Source organism: Mesoplodon densirostris, chromosome 1 (genome assembly GCF_025265405.1).
Source record: "Mesoplodon densirostris isolate mMesDen1 chromosome 1, mMesDen1 primary haplotype, whole genome shotgun sequence".
Taxonomy (NCBI): Eukaryota; Metazoa; Chordata; class Mammalia; order Artiodactyla; family Ziphiidae; genus Mesoplodon; species Mesoplodon densirostris.
In genome coordinates, this window is record NC_082661.1 from 76,742,286 (window position 1) to 76,758,668 (window position 16,383).

Sequence of the window (16,383 nt, forward strand, 5' to 3'; positions counted from 1 at the left end):
CACTGAGTACCCAGAATTACTCGCGAGTTTTGAAATCAACAGCCCGCAAGGTGCGAGGGGCCCGCTCTCGTTCATTTCAGAAGGGGCTTCCACTGGAAGAAGGGAGGCCGTCCCAGCGTCCGCGCTGCCCCTGGAAACCCGAGATGCGGAGGGCGGTTCCCCCGCGCTCTCTTTGGGTCCCCCTTCCCTTTTAAAATTTTGGTCGGAGGAAAGAAAACAGTCTGGCGCCCAGTTGCGTGCGAAGACGAGAAGAGAGTGACACACCCTCCCTTTAGCCCGCCCCGCGCTGCGCTGCGCTGGGAGGCGGGGTCCCGGCGAGGCTGCGCCCACCGGGAACGCCCTCTCCCAGTCGTCCGGCTCGGAGGATGGCCCGCTGACTGGGGCGGGAGCGCTGCGCCGGGCGGAATGATGCTCCGGAGGGGCCCCTGGCCCTGGCGCGCGCGGCTGCTGCAGACCCCAGGAACCCAAGGCCGAACGCATCCGCGACCGCCGATGCCCCAGGTTATGCCCGAACCCGGCGCCGTGGTCGTGGGGGGAGCTGGGGGGAGGCGGCTGGAAAGTTTGCGTGGGGCAACTTCCGCGGGAGCGAGAGCCCAGCGGCCGGGACGTTCACTGCGTTTTGCTGGCTCCCCGGCTTCGCGCGCGGGAGGCCCCCGACAGGTGGTCGCCCGGGCCGCGGAAGTGGGCCCCGGGGTCACCCCCAGGGGCCGAGGGAAGGAAAGGCCAGGAAGGAAAGGACGTTGCGCCGGCGCATCACCTCGGTTAAGTTGGGGTGCGGGAACCATGGGGCTGCGGCCCGGGGAGCAGCACAGTTACCCCGGCAGGCAGTTTCTCCGCGTCCAAACTACGGTCTTGAATAAGTTTTCAGAGCCGTTTTGCTGTCGGCTCGATCGTCGGTGCCGAAATGGCCGAAAAGGGCTAAGAAAACGGTAGCGCGAGCAGAGTGAGTGCCCCGAGTGTGCACTGTCGTAGGAGAGTGGAATTTCCATCCTGAAAACCGCGAGCACCTCCCTTTCAAAGAGGGAAGAAGAATTCGCGTTTTGTTCCGAGACTTGAGAGACGGGGGAATCATGAGTGTGTGCTGGTGAGTAACGGTTGGCCTGACACAGTTGTACTGTGGTCTGTGAAGAGCCGTCGCTTGGGAGGAGGGAGGAGAGTGGATGTGCACTAAAAAAGACACAGGAAGACGGGGGAAAGTACTGATTGTGACTGGGATTGTGATGGAGCCTGACAGGCGCCCAGGAGCCCTGACTCTGAGCCTGATGAGGAAAGGCAGCCTTTAAACTAGAGCCTTCCAGGTGTGCGCGGTTGCGGAGGGCGAGTTTTGCGTTTTAGTTCCCAGCACCGGCTCCCCACCCTCATAAATCAGTTTCAGATTGTTAACCGGGAAAAGATTTATTTTTTCTTCTAGTTGTGCAGTTTGAAAGAAAAGCAGAAAGTAAGCGATGTCATTACCAGTATCTTGTCACTTTCACGTCCTGTTAATTTTTTCTCTTTTTTTTCCCCCTCCAGCTCTCTCAGGGCTTCAGAGTTTGGAATGGTGGAAGAAGTGTTTAAGTGCATTTTTAAAATGCCTTCCCTGAATATTAGAAAGGGGATGAGGAAGGGCATTTTGTTCCTTATAACTAGGACAGGGGCAAACTTCTTAAAATGTAAAAGGGTAGACTTAATAGACTAATGGGAGAGTGAGGCTTTTTTCATTTTGTGAAATTTGTGTTTTTATTATAAATGTTGCACTTTACAGTCAAAGATATACCAAACAGTAAAACAACCCAATACAAGGAACCCTCTTCACTGTACACCATTTAAACTTAAATGATTGATTCACTTTTCTGTTAAATCTATTTAACATTTTGAGTAGAATGCTTATGGATCCTAAGACTGGCTGCTCTTTCTCGATTATCAACTCTAAACTCTTCTCCATGTTTCCCACCTGATGCTATCCGGGGTAGTGCCATTACATGCCCCAGCAGGAATTGGATACTCTTTTAAAAGAGGTCGAAAATGATACAGTGGGGCTTATTAGGCTTAATCATAGGGGAATCTTCTTAAGAAGCCTTATGTTTGACTGTTTCTAATTTGCAGATTTTTGTTTTAGGTCTTGACTGTCCATGCTATTAAGTCAATTTGCTGAACCTTAGAAATAGAAATGTTTCCATCATTTCACTTGTCTGATTAAAGACCCCCAAAGAATAAAGAGAAGCTTTGAGTGTGCTTCTTTATATGCTCTTTGAAATTGTACCATAAAGAAACTGACAGAAATATCCTGGCTGCCTAGGAGTTTTAGCTAGGGCTACTAAACCATTTTCTGCAAATCAAATTAACTGGTTGTAGGGACATCTTTCATTCTAAGGTCTCACTGTTTTGTGATTGCCCCATTTGATATGAAAAGTCCTGTGGCTAAAGACAGGTGTTATTTCCATACATTTTTGCTGTAAACATTCAGATCCCTAGAGCCTCTGAAAGCAGCAGGAAAACAAGAAGTGATACATGTGACCTGACAGCTCATAAAATCCTAGCTTGAAAGGACTTGTCATTAACAGTATCTCAAGTAAGCATTCCCAATTATATTTGGCCTCTTCTGAAAGTAGGAGTGTGCCTTACAGGAGCAATTAGTGATTTTGAAAAATAGACAGTTTTTTCTGCTTCACATGGTAGGTGAGTAATTGCCAGTGTTTTGGGGTAGAAAAGAAGTTTGTCAACATGGGTATGTTTACTATAGCAGAATTGCTTTTTTTTTTTCTTTTAATTTTTATTTATTTATTTATTATTTTTGGCTGTGTTGGGTCTTCGTTTCTGTGCGAGCGCTTTCTCTAGTTGCGGCGAGCGGGAGCCACTCTTCATCGTGGTGCGCGGGCCTCTCATTGTCGCAGCCTCTCTTGTTGCGGAGCACGGGCTCCAGACGCGCAGGCTCAGTAGTTGTGGCTCACGGGTCCAGTTGCTCCGCGGCATGTGGGATCTTCCCAGACCAGGGCTCAAATCCGTGTCCCCTGCATTGGCAGGCAGATTCTCAACCACTGCGCCACAAGGGAAGCCCAGAATTGCTTTTTAAAGGACATATGTCTGAAGGATAAGTCTTAGTCTGAGGCATAAGAAAGCCAGAGCACGCCATATTACCTTTGGCCAAGGCATGGCCTGTTGTCCATGGTTACGTTCCAGTCGCAGCATCTCTGCTTGTCCGCAGGGCTGTGGCTGAGTGGTTGTCCCAGCAATCCACAGCTCCTGCTGCCTGTCTTGTTCTCCAGGACGCAGCTTTGAGTGATCATGGTGCCTGATAAATTATCACTAAACAGAAAGCTCTTGCCTGGTTGTGCCTTTCTTAATTGGGTTCTTCTGCTACTTAGTTGGAGAGACTCCCTGATGTGATTTCAAGCTTCCAGTACAGTATTTGGGTCCCTACATTGGCTATGTTTAAAATTTTTTAAAAATCAGGTGTACTTTGCGGAGAAGTTTAAGTATTGAGTGTGCTTTTTTTTAAACTCATAGAAACAAAGCATATACATGTTATAATGCCACCACCAAATGTTAATTTAGAAGTTGTTTTCAACTTTTGAATTTAATAAACATGTCATCCTCGTTTGACACGTTCCTATGATTCTACCTCATGTGTTTGTAACTGGTACGTTGTATACTATTATCCTCGTTTCAGAGCTCTCTCCTGAGGACAGTGATTGTATTGGTGATTGTACTTACATTGTAGAAAAGACATGGATGCTTTGGTCTCAAAGTAATTTGAGACCGGTTTGTCTATTAAATGTTAAACATTACTACCTTCCCAGCATGTAGGTATTAGGGCTGGGTTTTTTGTTTGCTTATTTTTGTTTTTGTTTTACTTTACTGTTTATTGCAATTTAACAGTATCCTGTTTTACAGCAAGCTCTAAGCTGGGAAATCATTTTGTGGCTTGGCAGATAAATATTTATTGAATGGGGTCCCTATGAAGCTACGGTAGAAAACCAGAGGCTAAATATTGGTTAATCTAATAGCTATATAAACCAGATGTATTTACTTCATAGAATAGAAATGAGCAGCTAATTCAGTTGGTATTAGGCAACTGGGACATCTGAGGGCTAACCCGGCCCTGCCACCACTTAGCTCCTGAACTTAGCCAAGTCGTTCAGTCTACTTTGAGCCTGTTTTACTCCCTTTTAAAAACAAGATTTGTCTAAGTGGTCTCAAAAGCCCTTTCCATCTCTAAAATTGCCATTTTGTTATTTTACCGCGGGTTGTAAATATTATAAAATAATAAAATATTGTCAGTGTCAGAATGTTTGTCTTAATGGCTGAAAATCCTCTTTTATGATCTTAGGCAGCCAGTAAAGTGGCAGTTGTAACTAATGATTGTAATAACTTTTCCCCTTTAAAAAGAAATTGGGGGCCTCCCTGGTGGCGCAAGTGGTTGAGAGTCCGCCTGCCGATGCAGGGGATACGGGTTCGTGCCCCGGTCTGGGAGGATCCCATATGCCGCGGAGCGGCTGGGCCCGTGAGCCATGGCCGCTGAGCCTGCGCGTCCGGAGCCTGCGCGTCCGGAGCCTGTGCTCCGCAACGGGGGAGGCCACAACAGTGAGAGGCCCGCATACCGCAAAAAAAAAAAAAAAAAAAAAAAAGAAATTGGAATTTATTTGACATGGAGCGAGCATGGCATAATAGTATTCTCTTAGGAATTATGCATTGTCTTGTTCTAATACTTAATTCTGTCATTGCCAGTGATTTCAACTGTGAATTGTCGCTTATTCCAGAGAATCTAGCATTAGAACTCTAAAGCCATTATATAGTAGATGTCTTGGCCTAACGTATAGGCTATAAACCAATAGATAATAAAATAGCATTATCTTAGCTATATTCTAGAAGTATCTAATTTTTGATCCCATTTAACTTACCACAGTATTAATTTTCCTGGTTTTTAAAACAAATACCAGCTCTGTTCTCTGAGCTAGGTATTTAGACTGTGTGGTATGGGATCCCTCACCCAAATGTTTTACTAAACTTTCCTCATTGGCATACCTTTTAAGAAACAGGCCTATGAAACTTGGTAGGCAGTTAAGAGGTACTCTTTACGAGGACCCATGAAAGAAACTGCTGTCTAGTCTTAGTCTTAGAATTGGGTTTCTCCTGAACTGATTTGGGGTTTATTATGCAGTGAGGTATACAGCCACGGGTGTTCTCTCTACGCACTGGCTGCCAGAAAGCTTACGGTCAGATTTTCAACCCACCTTCTAACAAATGTTTAAGACCTTGTGACATGCCTTTTATGTGTTTACCATACTTACGGTTTCATCCTCTCTGCCTTCATTTTTCCCTCCACTCATATCCTCACTCATTTTTCTGTGATCTCTTTTAATGGGAAAAAGTGGTGCATAAATAAGATTTTATTAAATTTCAAAAATCAGCTCTTTGGTGTTCGAACAAATATGTTCTAAGTAGTTAATGGTGGAAGCGCGGCAAACCAGGCTTCTTGTTCATGGTATCCTTGGTGCTTCACTCACAGAAAGTGCTCCACACATACTGACTGCACTGAATTGAGTTGCTCTAAGATTCTACTTTTGATGCTATGGTTCTCTTTTTGTTTTAATTGAGATTTAATTGACAATATTAATTTATTTAATATTAATTTATTAAATATTTATTTATATTAAATAATTTATTTAATATTTAATTTATTAAATATTAATTTAATTGACAAATATTGTTGTCTCTTAAAGGTGGTGGTTACTCTCCTCTCACCTTTTTTCTTCTTACCACCCTCACCTGTTCTAAATCTTCCTATTTCCTTGCTACCTCCACTTTCCTCACCTGGGTAAAAATCGAGTTTGGGTCAACCACTAAGTCCTGTTAAATCTCTTAATTCTGAGTTTCCTATGTAAATTAACTCATAAATGATGTTATTTGATTTTACATCATTTTAACCTTAGTTTGCAGGAATGGAGAGCATGCAGTGCAGGCTTTTGTTTGGCAGCTCTTTTGAGGATAATTAGAGCTCAATATAGGATTCACAATACTGATGAGAAATGATATGTGAAATCTGCACTATCAACAAAGTCCATTGACGAGAATATCTCTCATTTGAGAGCCAGAAATAGGGAGCAGTGAAAAGAGAGGCGAGAGATGGAGCTCGAGTTGAAATTGTTATAGCCTGTGAGCAGAAACAAGAAGTAACATAAAACATTGCACCTCATATTAAGAAACTGACAGGTGCACAAGGTTTTATTGTGGCAGACTTAAGGGAGGAAAAAGTCTTCAAGATTGACAAGGGTCACACCATGAATCTGGGTTCTGTCTGAGGGTCTTACGGTATTTACCAGGTTGAGAAGGCGGTTTGGGTTATAAAAGTGCTGTGGACACAGGTGGTAATCCTAAAATATTTAACTCCGCTGGGAACTCTCAATTATTTTGCTGTAGTAGGAGTGTTTTTATAATGAATGCATCGCTCAAATCTCATTTCTGGGACCAAAAGATGGATTTGCTTGTTTTCAACCTCTTAGGCATAACAGTAAATAATAAATGCCCTGAACCTGTTTGGAGGAAAGAAGTTATCATTCTTCTTAATGAATTCTTGTTGTTTTTCTGACTGTGTGTGTGTTGGTGTGTGTGTGTGTGTTCATGTGTGGCTGTCCCTTTTGTTAAATATTTTGTTTTGGTATATGAGCTTCCCTAGTAGGGGAGTGGGCTATTTGAAGAGGGGATTTTAAAAGCTGTTGATGAATAACTGCTTTTTCCGCCAGTAATGCAACTGGAATACAAGTGTGCATTTTTATTAGAGAGACTGACAGTAATGTGGCCATAAACCTGAAAAAAAATTTTTTTTAGAAAATGTGTGCAAACAGATCAGCATAGCATTCATTGGCTGTCTAAGCCCTTGCTAGAGGATATTTGTTGTGACATTTTATAGCCTGATAACTCATTTCTGCAACTCTGCTTTGGGAATGTTTCAGATAACGCATCATGAAGCAATTTTCATTTTTCAAGAGAAAGTATGGTTTCTTTTGACCTTGTAAATACGCTTTTGTGGGTTTGTTATTACCGAAACCAAGGTAAGCCAGCTGTAAAACATAAGCAACAGTTGATCCAGAAATCGTGTGGCTTCATCCCTCCAGTCCCACCTGCTACTCCATGCCCTGCTAGGCCCACATCTGGCCACGATGGACTAATACCTCTCCTTGTGGCTTGTCCCTGGTGGCGGTTATGATGTTCCCTGGGCAGCGTTGCCCCCGCCCCCATCACCCTCCCTCTTCACCTTCCTGAATTCTCATCCCCAAGGCTGAGTTCCAATACCTACCCACCCCCACCTCACCCCAGTTTTTATGTGGTTTCTGCAGGTCTCTGCCTACAGAATTAATTACACCTTCCTTTTCACTCCAACGGTAACTGCAGTACTTCATCTTACCCTGTATTATAGTTAGTTGGGTTCATATGATTTTCCCACCTGGATTCTCTCAGCCCTTTGGTTTTTTGTTTGTTTTTTAATTTTTATTTTATATTGGCATATAGTTGATTAACAGTGTTGTGTTAGTTTCAGGTGTACAGCAAAGTGATTCAGTTATACATATACATGTATCTATTCTTTTTCAAATTCCTTTCCCATTTAGGTTATTACAGAATATTGAGCAGAGTTCCCTGTGCTATACAGTAAGTCCTTGTTGGTTATCTATTTTAACTATAGCAGTGTACACATGTCAATCCCAAATTTCTCCTTATCTCTGATGGCTTCTGCCCCGTCACAGTAGGTGCGTAATAAATGCTTGTTGGGTAGAGGAATGCAGGAATAGATGATAAAGAGCTAAATATCATATAGACTCCTTAATGGTGTATTCTCTTCAGGTCTGAACTTCTCAATTTCCTCTTCCCCACTGACTCTAGCCAGGGAGGGCACCTAAATCGTTATTATTCACCTTTTGTGATATGAGGCTTGAATATTGAAGATTTTTTAAAGTTAATCAAAGTAATCTTTGTATGTATTGTATTTTCTAGTGAAAGAAAGCAGCAATCTTCAGTTATATTTTGGTTAATTGTTTTGTTGTTGATATGCTTTCACATCAGGATTTTTAAAGGACATAATCAACATAGTTTAGTGAAACATAAATTCTGTAAGGACAACCTTGTGTATAAGTGTTTTCTTGGCTGTTCTGAAAGTGTGGTGGTGATTTAGGATGATTGTTTATATGTGGGGAAGGCAGCGCTTTTCTCCACTGACGAGGACTTTCCTAAATGGGATTCTCAGAGTGTTAGATCATATTGGTTTTTGTTTTGTGACATGCTGTTTTGTGATTGCCAAAAATTATGTGTTGGTACTAAAAGCTCAGTCATGAAAACTTAAATAATTTAGAATGGTAATTTTATTTTATTTATTTATTTATGGCTGCGTTGGGTCTTTGTCGCTGCGAGCAGGCTTTCTCCAGTTGCAGCGAATGGTGGCTACTCTTAGTTGCTGTGCACGGGCTTCTCATTGTGGTGGCTTCTCTTGTTGTGGAGCACAGGCTCTAGGCACGTGGGCTTCAGTAGTTGTGGCCCGTGAGCTCAGTAGTTGTGGCTCACGGGCGCCAGAGCACAGGCTCAGTAGTTGTAGTGCACGAGCTAGAATGGTAATTTTAAAATCAATTATAAAACTTTTTATTTGTAAGATACAATTTTATATTTTCCTGGGAAAAATGTAAAATTAACCTTTTGGAAACCGCCCCCCCCCAAAAAAAGAATATAATTTTTGACATTAAGAAACATGCAGACCTTTACCTATTACAAGGCCCCCATTACCACTGCAGAAGCGGGGCATAGTCCTCTAGAGCATGGAATTGCCATGAGTAAGATTATCATCCATTGGCCTTCCAGAACTTGGGGGCTGGTTAAGGAAGTGCCTTCAGGGTACATAGCAAAATGTATTGAATACTGTTGAATGTTCAAATAGTGGATCAGTAAACCTGTATAGTGGTTGCCATTCATGTCTCTTACTGTACAGCCTAGAATCTGAGGTCTTTAACTAGGAACTTTTGATAAATCCAGAAGATTCATGCCACTGTCCCAGCATTTCTGGACTTTGGGGACAGAGGGGGTAAACAGGATGGCAGTGGAGGTTCCAGCTGCTACCTGAACTTGTGCTGCCGTCACCCTCACGAGCTCCAAGAGCTGGTTCTGGCTTGATTCCTCAAAATGTTTGAGCTGAAAGTTTGACTTCTTTTTCCCCCATCCTGGTGTTAGGTTCGTCTACTCTGAGATGTAGGTGCCACTTCTCATGCTTTTGGTCTTTCAGAGCCAAGCCCTGGTCTGTCGCATTTTAATGGCTCATATTTCCCTTGTGTCTAAAGTGGGTTTCGACTCTTATCTAAGCCCTGAGATCTCAGTGGAGGAGTTGCGGTGCTTCACGCTAGGTCTGAAAGCTTGCAGAGAAGATCCTTAAAAGTTATGTGGAAGACAAGACACGTAAAAGAGATACATACATGTTCATTCACCAGTTGGCTCATGAGAGTCAAATATCAGAGACAATAAATACTAAAAGAATTCAGAGAAGAAACATCATTAGAAATTGGAGAGATGAAAAGAGGTGAGATTTCGACTAAGCTCTGAGAGCAGGGTAAGGAAGGGCTTAGCAGACATATTTGGAGTAGGAAGAACGGGCATAAGCACAGAGGGTGGAATCTGAAAGGAGTTGGGGGTCTAGTAAGCACTCTGATGAGGCAGCAGGAAGTGTTCTCTGGGAAGTGTGGTCCTTGATTTGACTTGTATTAGAGTTTTAGACACCATATTAAAACCTATAGGAATTATGTTTATTAAATTAAACTCTGTATCACAAACTGATATCCTGTAGGACATTGACTCCTAGGATGTTAATAGATGTTTCAGAAAAACAAATTCCCTGTTCTTATAAGTTTGAAGAATTCTGGGTTAAGCCATACCAAGTTAGATGTGTTCCTTCACTACATACTTTTGCTAATGGGCATTGGGATGATCTGAGAGCAGGAAGGAGGTTGATCACAGATCTCTATTACTCCACAGCATTCCTAGTAACTTCTCCCAAGAGAGTGGTCTACAGGATACAGTTTGGGGAGCACTGCATTAAAAAATTAGATTGGGGATGGATTATGTTGAAAAATACAAGAAATCCTCTTACTTCCGAGCCTATTTCCTCAGGTATAACTAATCTTGCCACTCCAGCTCTAGTGTATTGGACCATTCCTAGATACTACGTTCTTCAGCCTTCTTTGCAGCTAGCATGTGACCAAGTTCTGGATATCTCATGTGACATAGAAGTGTAATTTCTGTTCACATCCTGAATTAGGAAACTGATTTCTCTCTTCTACCTTTTACTCTCTCCCATGGGCTGCATTGTAGATGTGGAAGGGGTGAGCCAGCCTGGACCCTGTGGAGGCATATAACCCTCTAGATGATGGTGGGACAACTAGATAGAAGGGACCTGCATCCCTGGATGGCATTAATGTCCTCTTACCCTCAACTGCCTACCTACCAGAAAAACAAACGTCTCTCTTGAGTCCCGTGTGCTTTTATGTCTCTTTGTTACACAAGCTTAGCTTGTGCCTTATCTTGTCCAGTGGAAGAGCAGCCCAACCAGAAGTCTCTGAATGGAAGGATTAAAGCAGAAGAGCAGGAAAAGAAAAAAAAAAAGGAGAAAAGCCAGAGGCATTATGAGACCGATGCTATTGGAGGCTCACAGAAAGCAGCACTACAAAAGCCCGAAGTATGGTTACTGATGGTTGAAACCTGAAGTTGAAAAACAACCAATTCGTGGATGGAATATGTTTTATAGAGCATAAATAACAGTTTACCTTATGCTGTCTCCACCTGCCATGCCCATGTTCTATTCCTGGTTAGAAGTCTGACCTTGGCTTCACCATTTTCATAAATAAAACATGTCTTGATTACTAGATGGAAATCATCTTTCCTTGTTTTTTTTTTTGAAATTGAGATAGAATTGACATATAACATTACATTAGTTTTAGGTGTATAGTATAATAATTTGATATTTGTATGTGTTATGAAAAGATCATCACAAAAAGTCCAGTTAACATCCATAACCATACATAGTTACAATTTTTTTTCATGTGATAAGAATTTTTAGGATTTACTCTTAGCAACTTTCAAATATACAGTGCAGTATTATTAAGTATAGTCACCATGCTGTGTATTACATCCCCAGGACTTATTTATTTTATAACTACAAGTTTGTACCTTTTGACCTCCTTCATCCATTTCACCCACCCCTCAAATGGCAGGATTTCCTTCTTTTTATGGCTGAATAATATTCCACTGTGTATATGTACACCATATTTTCTCTATCCATTCATCCATTGATGGACACTAAGGTTGTTTTCATGTTTTGGCTATTATAAATGATGCTGCAGTGAACATGGGGGTGCAGACACCTTTTCCAGTTAGTGTTTTCATTTCCACTTCCCAGAAATAGAATTACTGGATCATATGATAGTTCCATTTTTAATTTTTTGAGGAACCTCCATACTGTTCTCCATAGTGGCTGTACCAATTTACATTCCCACCAACAGTGCACAAGGGTTCCCTTTTCCCTACCTCCTCACCATCACTTGTTATTTCTTGTCTTTTTGAATGGAGCCATTCTAACAGGTATGAGGAGATACTTCATTGTGGTTTTGATTTTCATTTCTCTGATGATTAGTGATGCTGAGCACCTTTTCCTGTACATATTGCCATTTGTATATCTTCTTTGGAAAAATGTATACTCAGACCCTCTGCCCGTTTTCTTTTCTCATCTTTCCTTCCTGTGTCTGCCTAGTTGACTCATTTTACTACTCGTTTGGTACTTGTACACTCCCTTACATCAGGGCTTTTTGTGTCTGTATCTTACCAGCACGCCTGCTCCCCCTCATGAATATTCTTTTTCTCTGGACACTAGTAATTGCTGCAGAGTAAGTACCATATCTTTTAAAATTTTGGCACCATATATATATATTTATATATCTTGGTTTTTCTTATTCTGCTAGTACAGGTGCTTGTAGTGGTGCTAAATGAGTGAGGTATAAGAAGATAGCTGCCATTGTCTTTCTGAGAAATGATGTTGGTCTATACCAGGTGTTGGTAAACGTTTCCTATAAAGGTCCAGATGGTAAACATTTTAGGCTTTGCAGCCTATGAGCTGTCACAGCTCCTCAGTGTTGCCGTTGCAGTGCAAAAGCTGCCATGCAGGGCATGGCTGTGTTCCAATAAACTTTATTTACAAAAATGGCAACGGACCAGATTCAGCCCGTTTGCCAGCTGTAGTTTGCCAGCCCCTGATCTGTAGACTCTATACCAAGATTTTGGCAGTAGTAATAGAAATGTTATTTTAGAAGATGAATTTGGATTTAGTACTTCGGTGTATGTATAGTGGGATGAGGCAAGTGAGTACATTAATGAGGACCAGTCACGAAGTCATAGTCACTGTACATGGAGCTGAAATAACAGGAACTGGTACACTGGACAAACAAGAGGAAGAATGTGAAGACGTGTAGGAATTCCAGCAGTTTTTCACTATTAGGCTTACATCTAACCGTGAGGCCACAGTGCCTGGCACGTGAGAGAAGGAAGAGAATGGACAGCTGGGACTAAGATAATGAGCTGCTGTCTGAAATCAGGGGGAGAGTCAGAGTCCTGTGGTGAGTTCTTATTCCTCTGGGAGAGGTGACGTGATGGGTGAAGAGGTGAAGACTTGGCTGAGCAATCTTCAAGAGGCCGTGCATTGGCCCAGGCATTTATTCCAGTAGGTTATTTCTCTTTGGAATTATTTAACCACGGGCACCATTTGTCTTTCATGTGAACCCAGCATTAGAGGTTACAGTCATTATGTATGGTTTTCCTCCATTTTCTTTCCCCAAACCTTTTTTTTTTTTTTTTTTAATGAGTTTTCTATTATCTCTGTTGATTAGCATAAGCTGTGCTGCTGAAACAAAAGACTCAATAGTACTTGAACTTCTGTATTCTTTAAGTCAGTTTTCTCTCTCAGGAAATGGTTCTGAGGTAGCTTTTCAGGTCAGCAGTAGGTCTGCTCCACAGTCATTCAGGGACCCTAAGGTGACCAGTTCCTCTGTCGTCTTCAACACATGGCTTCCAAACTCAAAAGAGCATGGAAGGGTTTTTTTAGCCTTGCAAGGGGTTTCAGGCTAGGCCTGGAGATGTCACATAACGCTTATGTTCATGTTCCATTGAATATTTCATTGAACGGGTCAGATGGCCATATTGAGCTGCAAGGGGGCTGAGAGATGTAGAATGTGGCTGGGAGCCACATTCCAGTGAACACTTGGTAACCATGGAAGAAGGGAGATAGGATTTTGGTGGACATTTAGATGTTCTGCTGCATTCCCCTTGACTAGAAACAGGACAGTTTTGCTTTTTGTGAGCACTGAATTTTCAAGGCTCTGCTGTGCTTCGTCTGTAAGAGTTCTTCAGCAGTAGATATTTACGGGGAAACTATTTCTCCCTGGAAAAGTTAAAAAGGAAATGGTGGAAATTCAGCATTTTTAATTTAGGTTAGAACAGGAACATTTGACACTTCGTTGGCTTCATTATAAGCTGCCCTTGGGGCTGTAACTTAGTAGGAAAGGGTGTAGTCTCACTTGTACACTCTAAGCTAAGGAAGAGAGAGAAATAAATTCTAATGGTTCAATTAGGATTTGAAGCCAGAATTCAAGTTTGTGCACTGACACCTGATAAGGAGGAAAAGAAGTATAGTTGAGAGAAGATGCTGACAATATAGTCTTAGGGAAGGACTTCCTTTAGAGGAATTGTGATTAATAGATAAAGGAGCAATAGTGAAAGTTATAAAAGATCATGCATATCTAGTATATGAATTTAGTGGCATTTTGTACGCTAGCCTGTTATAAATATGGTCTAAAAAAAGGGAAGTCTTAAGTAGATGCTTAGGATGGTTGAAAGATGCTGAGTCTTTGAATTAAATGTATCTTAGTATATAACATAATAGTGAGACTAATCTACTATAGTTCAGGGCATATTCAGAAAGAGATTTATTAGTAGGACCTTGTATATTGTCTCCTCACCACATTATTTACTTAATCACATCTTTTTAATCACAGGCTTTTTAATTTTAATTTGTCAGGCTTGGATATCACTATTGATCAGTCTTAAATGTGTAACTTTGACTTTGGAATATTAGAAACGTTTTCCTTTCTCATTGCTTTTCATGCACTTCAACATAGTTATTGTTTTATATAATGAAATGGCTAGATTGTCATAGATTCCTCTACATTTCTTGAACTTGGACACTATATTGTCTATGAAACATTAAATGAGCCTTCAATGAAAGAGTTGTCCAAAGGGCTGTGTGTGTGCGTGTGTGTATGTATATATATAATATTATGTAATATATATAAGATATATATAAATATATATAATTGGAAATATTATCACCAAAATGAACATATTACAATATTTTGAACTGTGCCTGGGCCTGGCCTGGCAGTATCCAAACATAAAAGATCATCCTAGGTCGTATGGAATTGTCTTTTACTGGAGGCTTCTTATTCTCATTCCATACTGCAGCAGATTAATCTGGGCTATTGCTTTAAGAATAGTAGGGAAAAAAACAATTTAGCACTGCTAGAAGAAGGCAGTCTCTCTTGATGGAGGAAAAAAGTATGGGATGAGTAAATCCTGCTTGGTAGTTAGTTGTGTGCAGGGGATCTGGGAGTTTCAGTTCACCCACAAGCCACCTCTGAATGTTGAATTTCCAGAACTCTAGTTTGGCTCCTAACTGATTGAAGGGAGGTGCAGAGTCTTAATCACCGCAAGTGATAGTCCCATTACATTGCACCAGGCTTGTTAGACTGCATCGGGGCTTTATGTTTTGTTACAGGGGCAGTGCTTTAGAAGGGACGCTGACAAGCTGGTGGCAGGGAAGTGCATCCAGAAGGCAGTTAAGGTGTTAAGGATTTATATCAGAGATGATTTCAGGGAATGGATATTTTTAATCTGGTGAAAAAGGCAAAGAAGAAGCAAAATCTGTTTTCAAACATCTGAGAAGGTATTATGTGAAATATTTGTCATTCTCTGTTGCTTCAGAGCAAGGAAATTACCCCTAAGATTGGGCAGAATAGGAGGGCAGAGTTCAGCTTAGTTTAAGAAACTAGATATATTCTGCCTGTCCACCAATGCATAGAATGCTTTTTTCTTTTTTTTTTTTTTTTTTCGGTATGCGGGCCTCTCACTGTTGTGGCCTCCCCCGTTGCGGAGCACAGGCTCCGGACGCGCAGGCTCAGCGGCCATGGCTCACGGGCCCAGCCGCTCCGCGGCATATGGGATCCTCCCAGACCGGGGCACGAACCCGTATCCCCTGCATCGGCAGGCGGACTCTCAACCACTTGCGCCACCAGGGAGGCCCGCTTTTTTCTTTAATTGAGGTATAGTTGATTTACAGTCTTATATTAGTTTCAGGTTTACAACATAGTGATTTGATATTTTTATAGATTATACTCCATTTAAAGTTATACTAAAATATTGGGAATAATAAAATGTATTCCCTGTTCTGTAGTTTACATCTTTGTATCTTATTTTTTTTTAAATAATTTATTTATATTTTACTTTTGGCTGCGTTGGGTCTTTGTTGCTGCACGTGGGCTTTCTCTAGTTATGGAGAGCGGGGGCTACTCTTCGTTGCAGTGCGCGGGCTTCTCATTGTGGTGGCTTCTCTTGTTGCGGAGCACGGGCTCTAGGTGAGTGGGCTTCAGTAGTTGCGGCGCATGGGCTCAGTAGTTGCAGCGTGCAGGCTCTAGGGTGTGCGGGCTTCGGTAGTTGTGGCACACGGGCTCAGGAGCTGTGGGTCACGGGCTCTAGAGCGCAGGCTCAGTAGTTGTGGCGCACGGGCTTAGTTGCTCCACGGCATGTGGGATCTTCCTGGACCAGGGCTTGAACCTGTGTCCCCTGCATTGACAGGTGGATTCTTAGCCACTGCACTGCCAGGAGAGTCTGTGTATCTTATTTTACACCTACTAGTTTATACCTCTTAATCCCCTTTCCTTATCTTGCTCCTCTCCCAACCCCTCTCCCCACTGATAACCACTAGTTTGTTCTCTTTATCTGCAAGTCTGTTTCAGTTTTTTTATATTCATTTGTTTGTTTTATTTTTTAGATTTCACATATAAGTGAAAAAGTACAGTATTTGTTTTTCTCTGTTTGACATAACTTCACTAAGCATAATACCCTCCAGGATCCATCCATCTTGTTGCAAGTGAAATTTTTCATTCTTTTTTATGGCTGAGTAATATTCCATTGTGTATATATATGCCAAATCTTCTTTATCCGTTCATCTGTTGATGGACTCTTAGTTTGCTTCCATATCTTGGCAATTGTAAATAATGTTGCATGAACATTGGAGTGCATATGTTTTCGAATTAGTGTTTTCATTTTCTTCTG

The 16,383-nt window shown here is 41.8% G+C and overlaps 1 protein-coding gene across 1 annotated transcript in view; it reads left to right on the forward strand.

The window, feature by feature from the left end:
• The first annotated feature begins 335 nt into the window (after positions 1-335).
• MCUB (mitochondrial calcium uniporter dominant negative subunit beta) overlaps positions 336-16,383 on the forward strand; it is a 91,911-nt gene continuing 75,863 nt past the window's right edge. Inside the window, exon 1 of the mRNA XM_060088464.1 lies at positions 336-501. Within this exon, the coding sequence (XP_059944447.1) occupies positions 406-501 (96 nt within the window). The 5' untranslated portion in view covers positions 336-405. The remainder of the gene's footprint in view (positions 502-16,383) is intronic.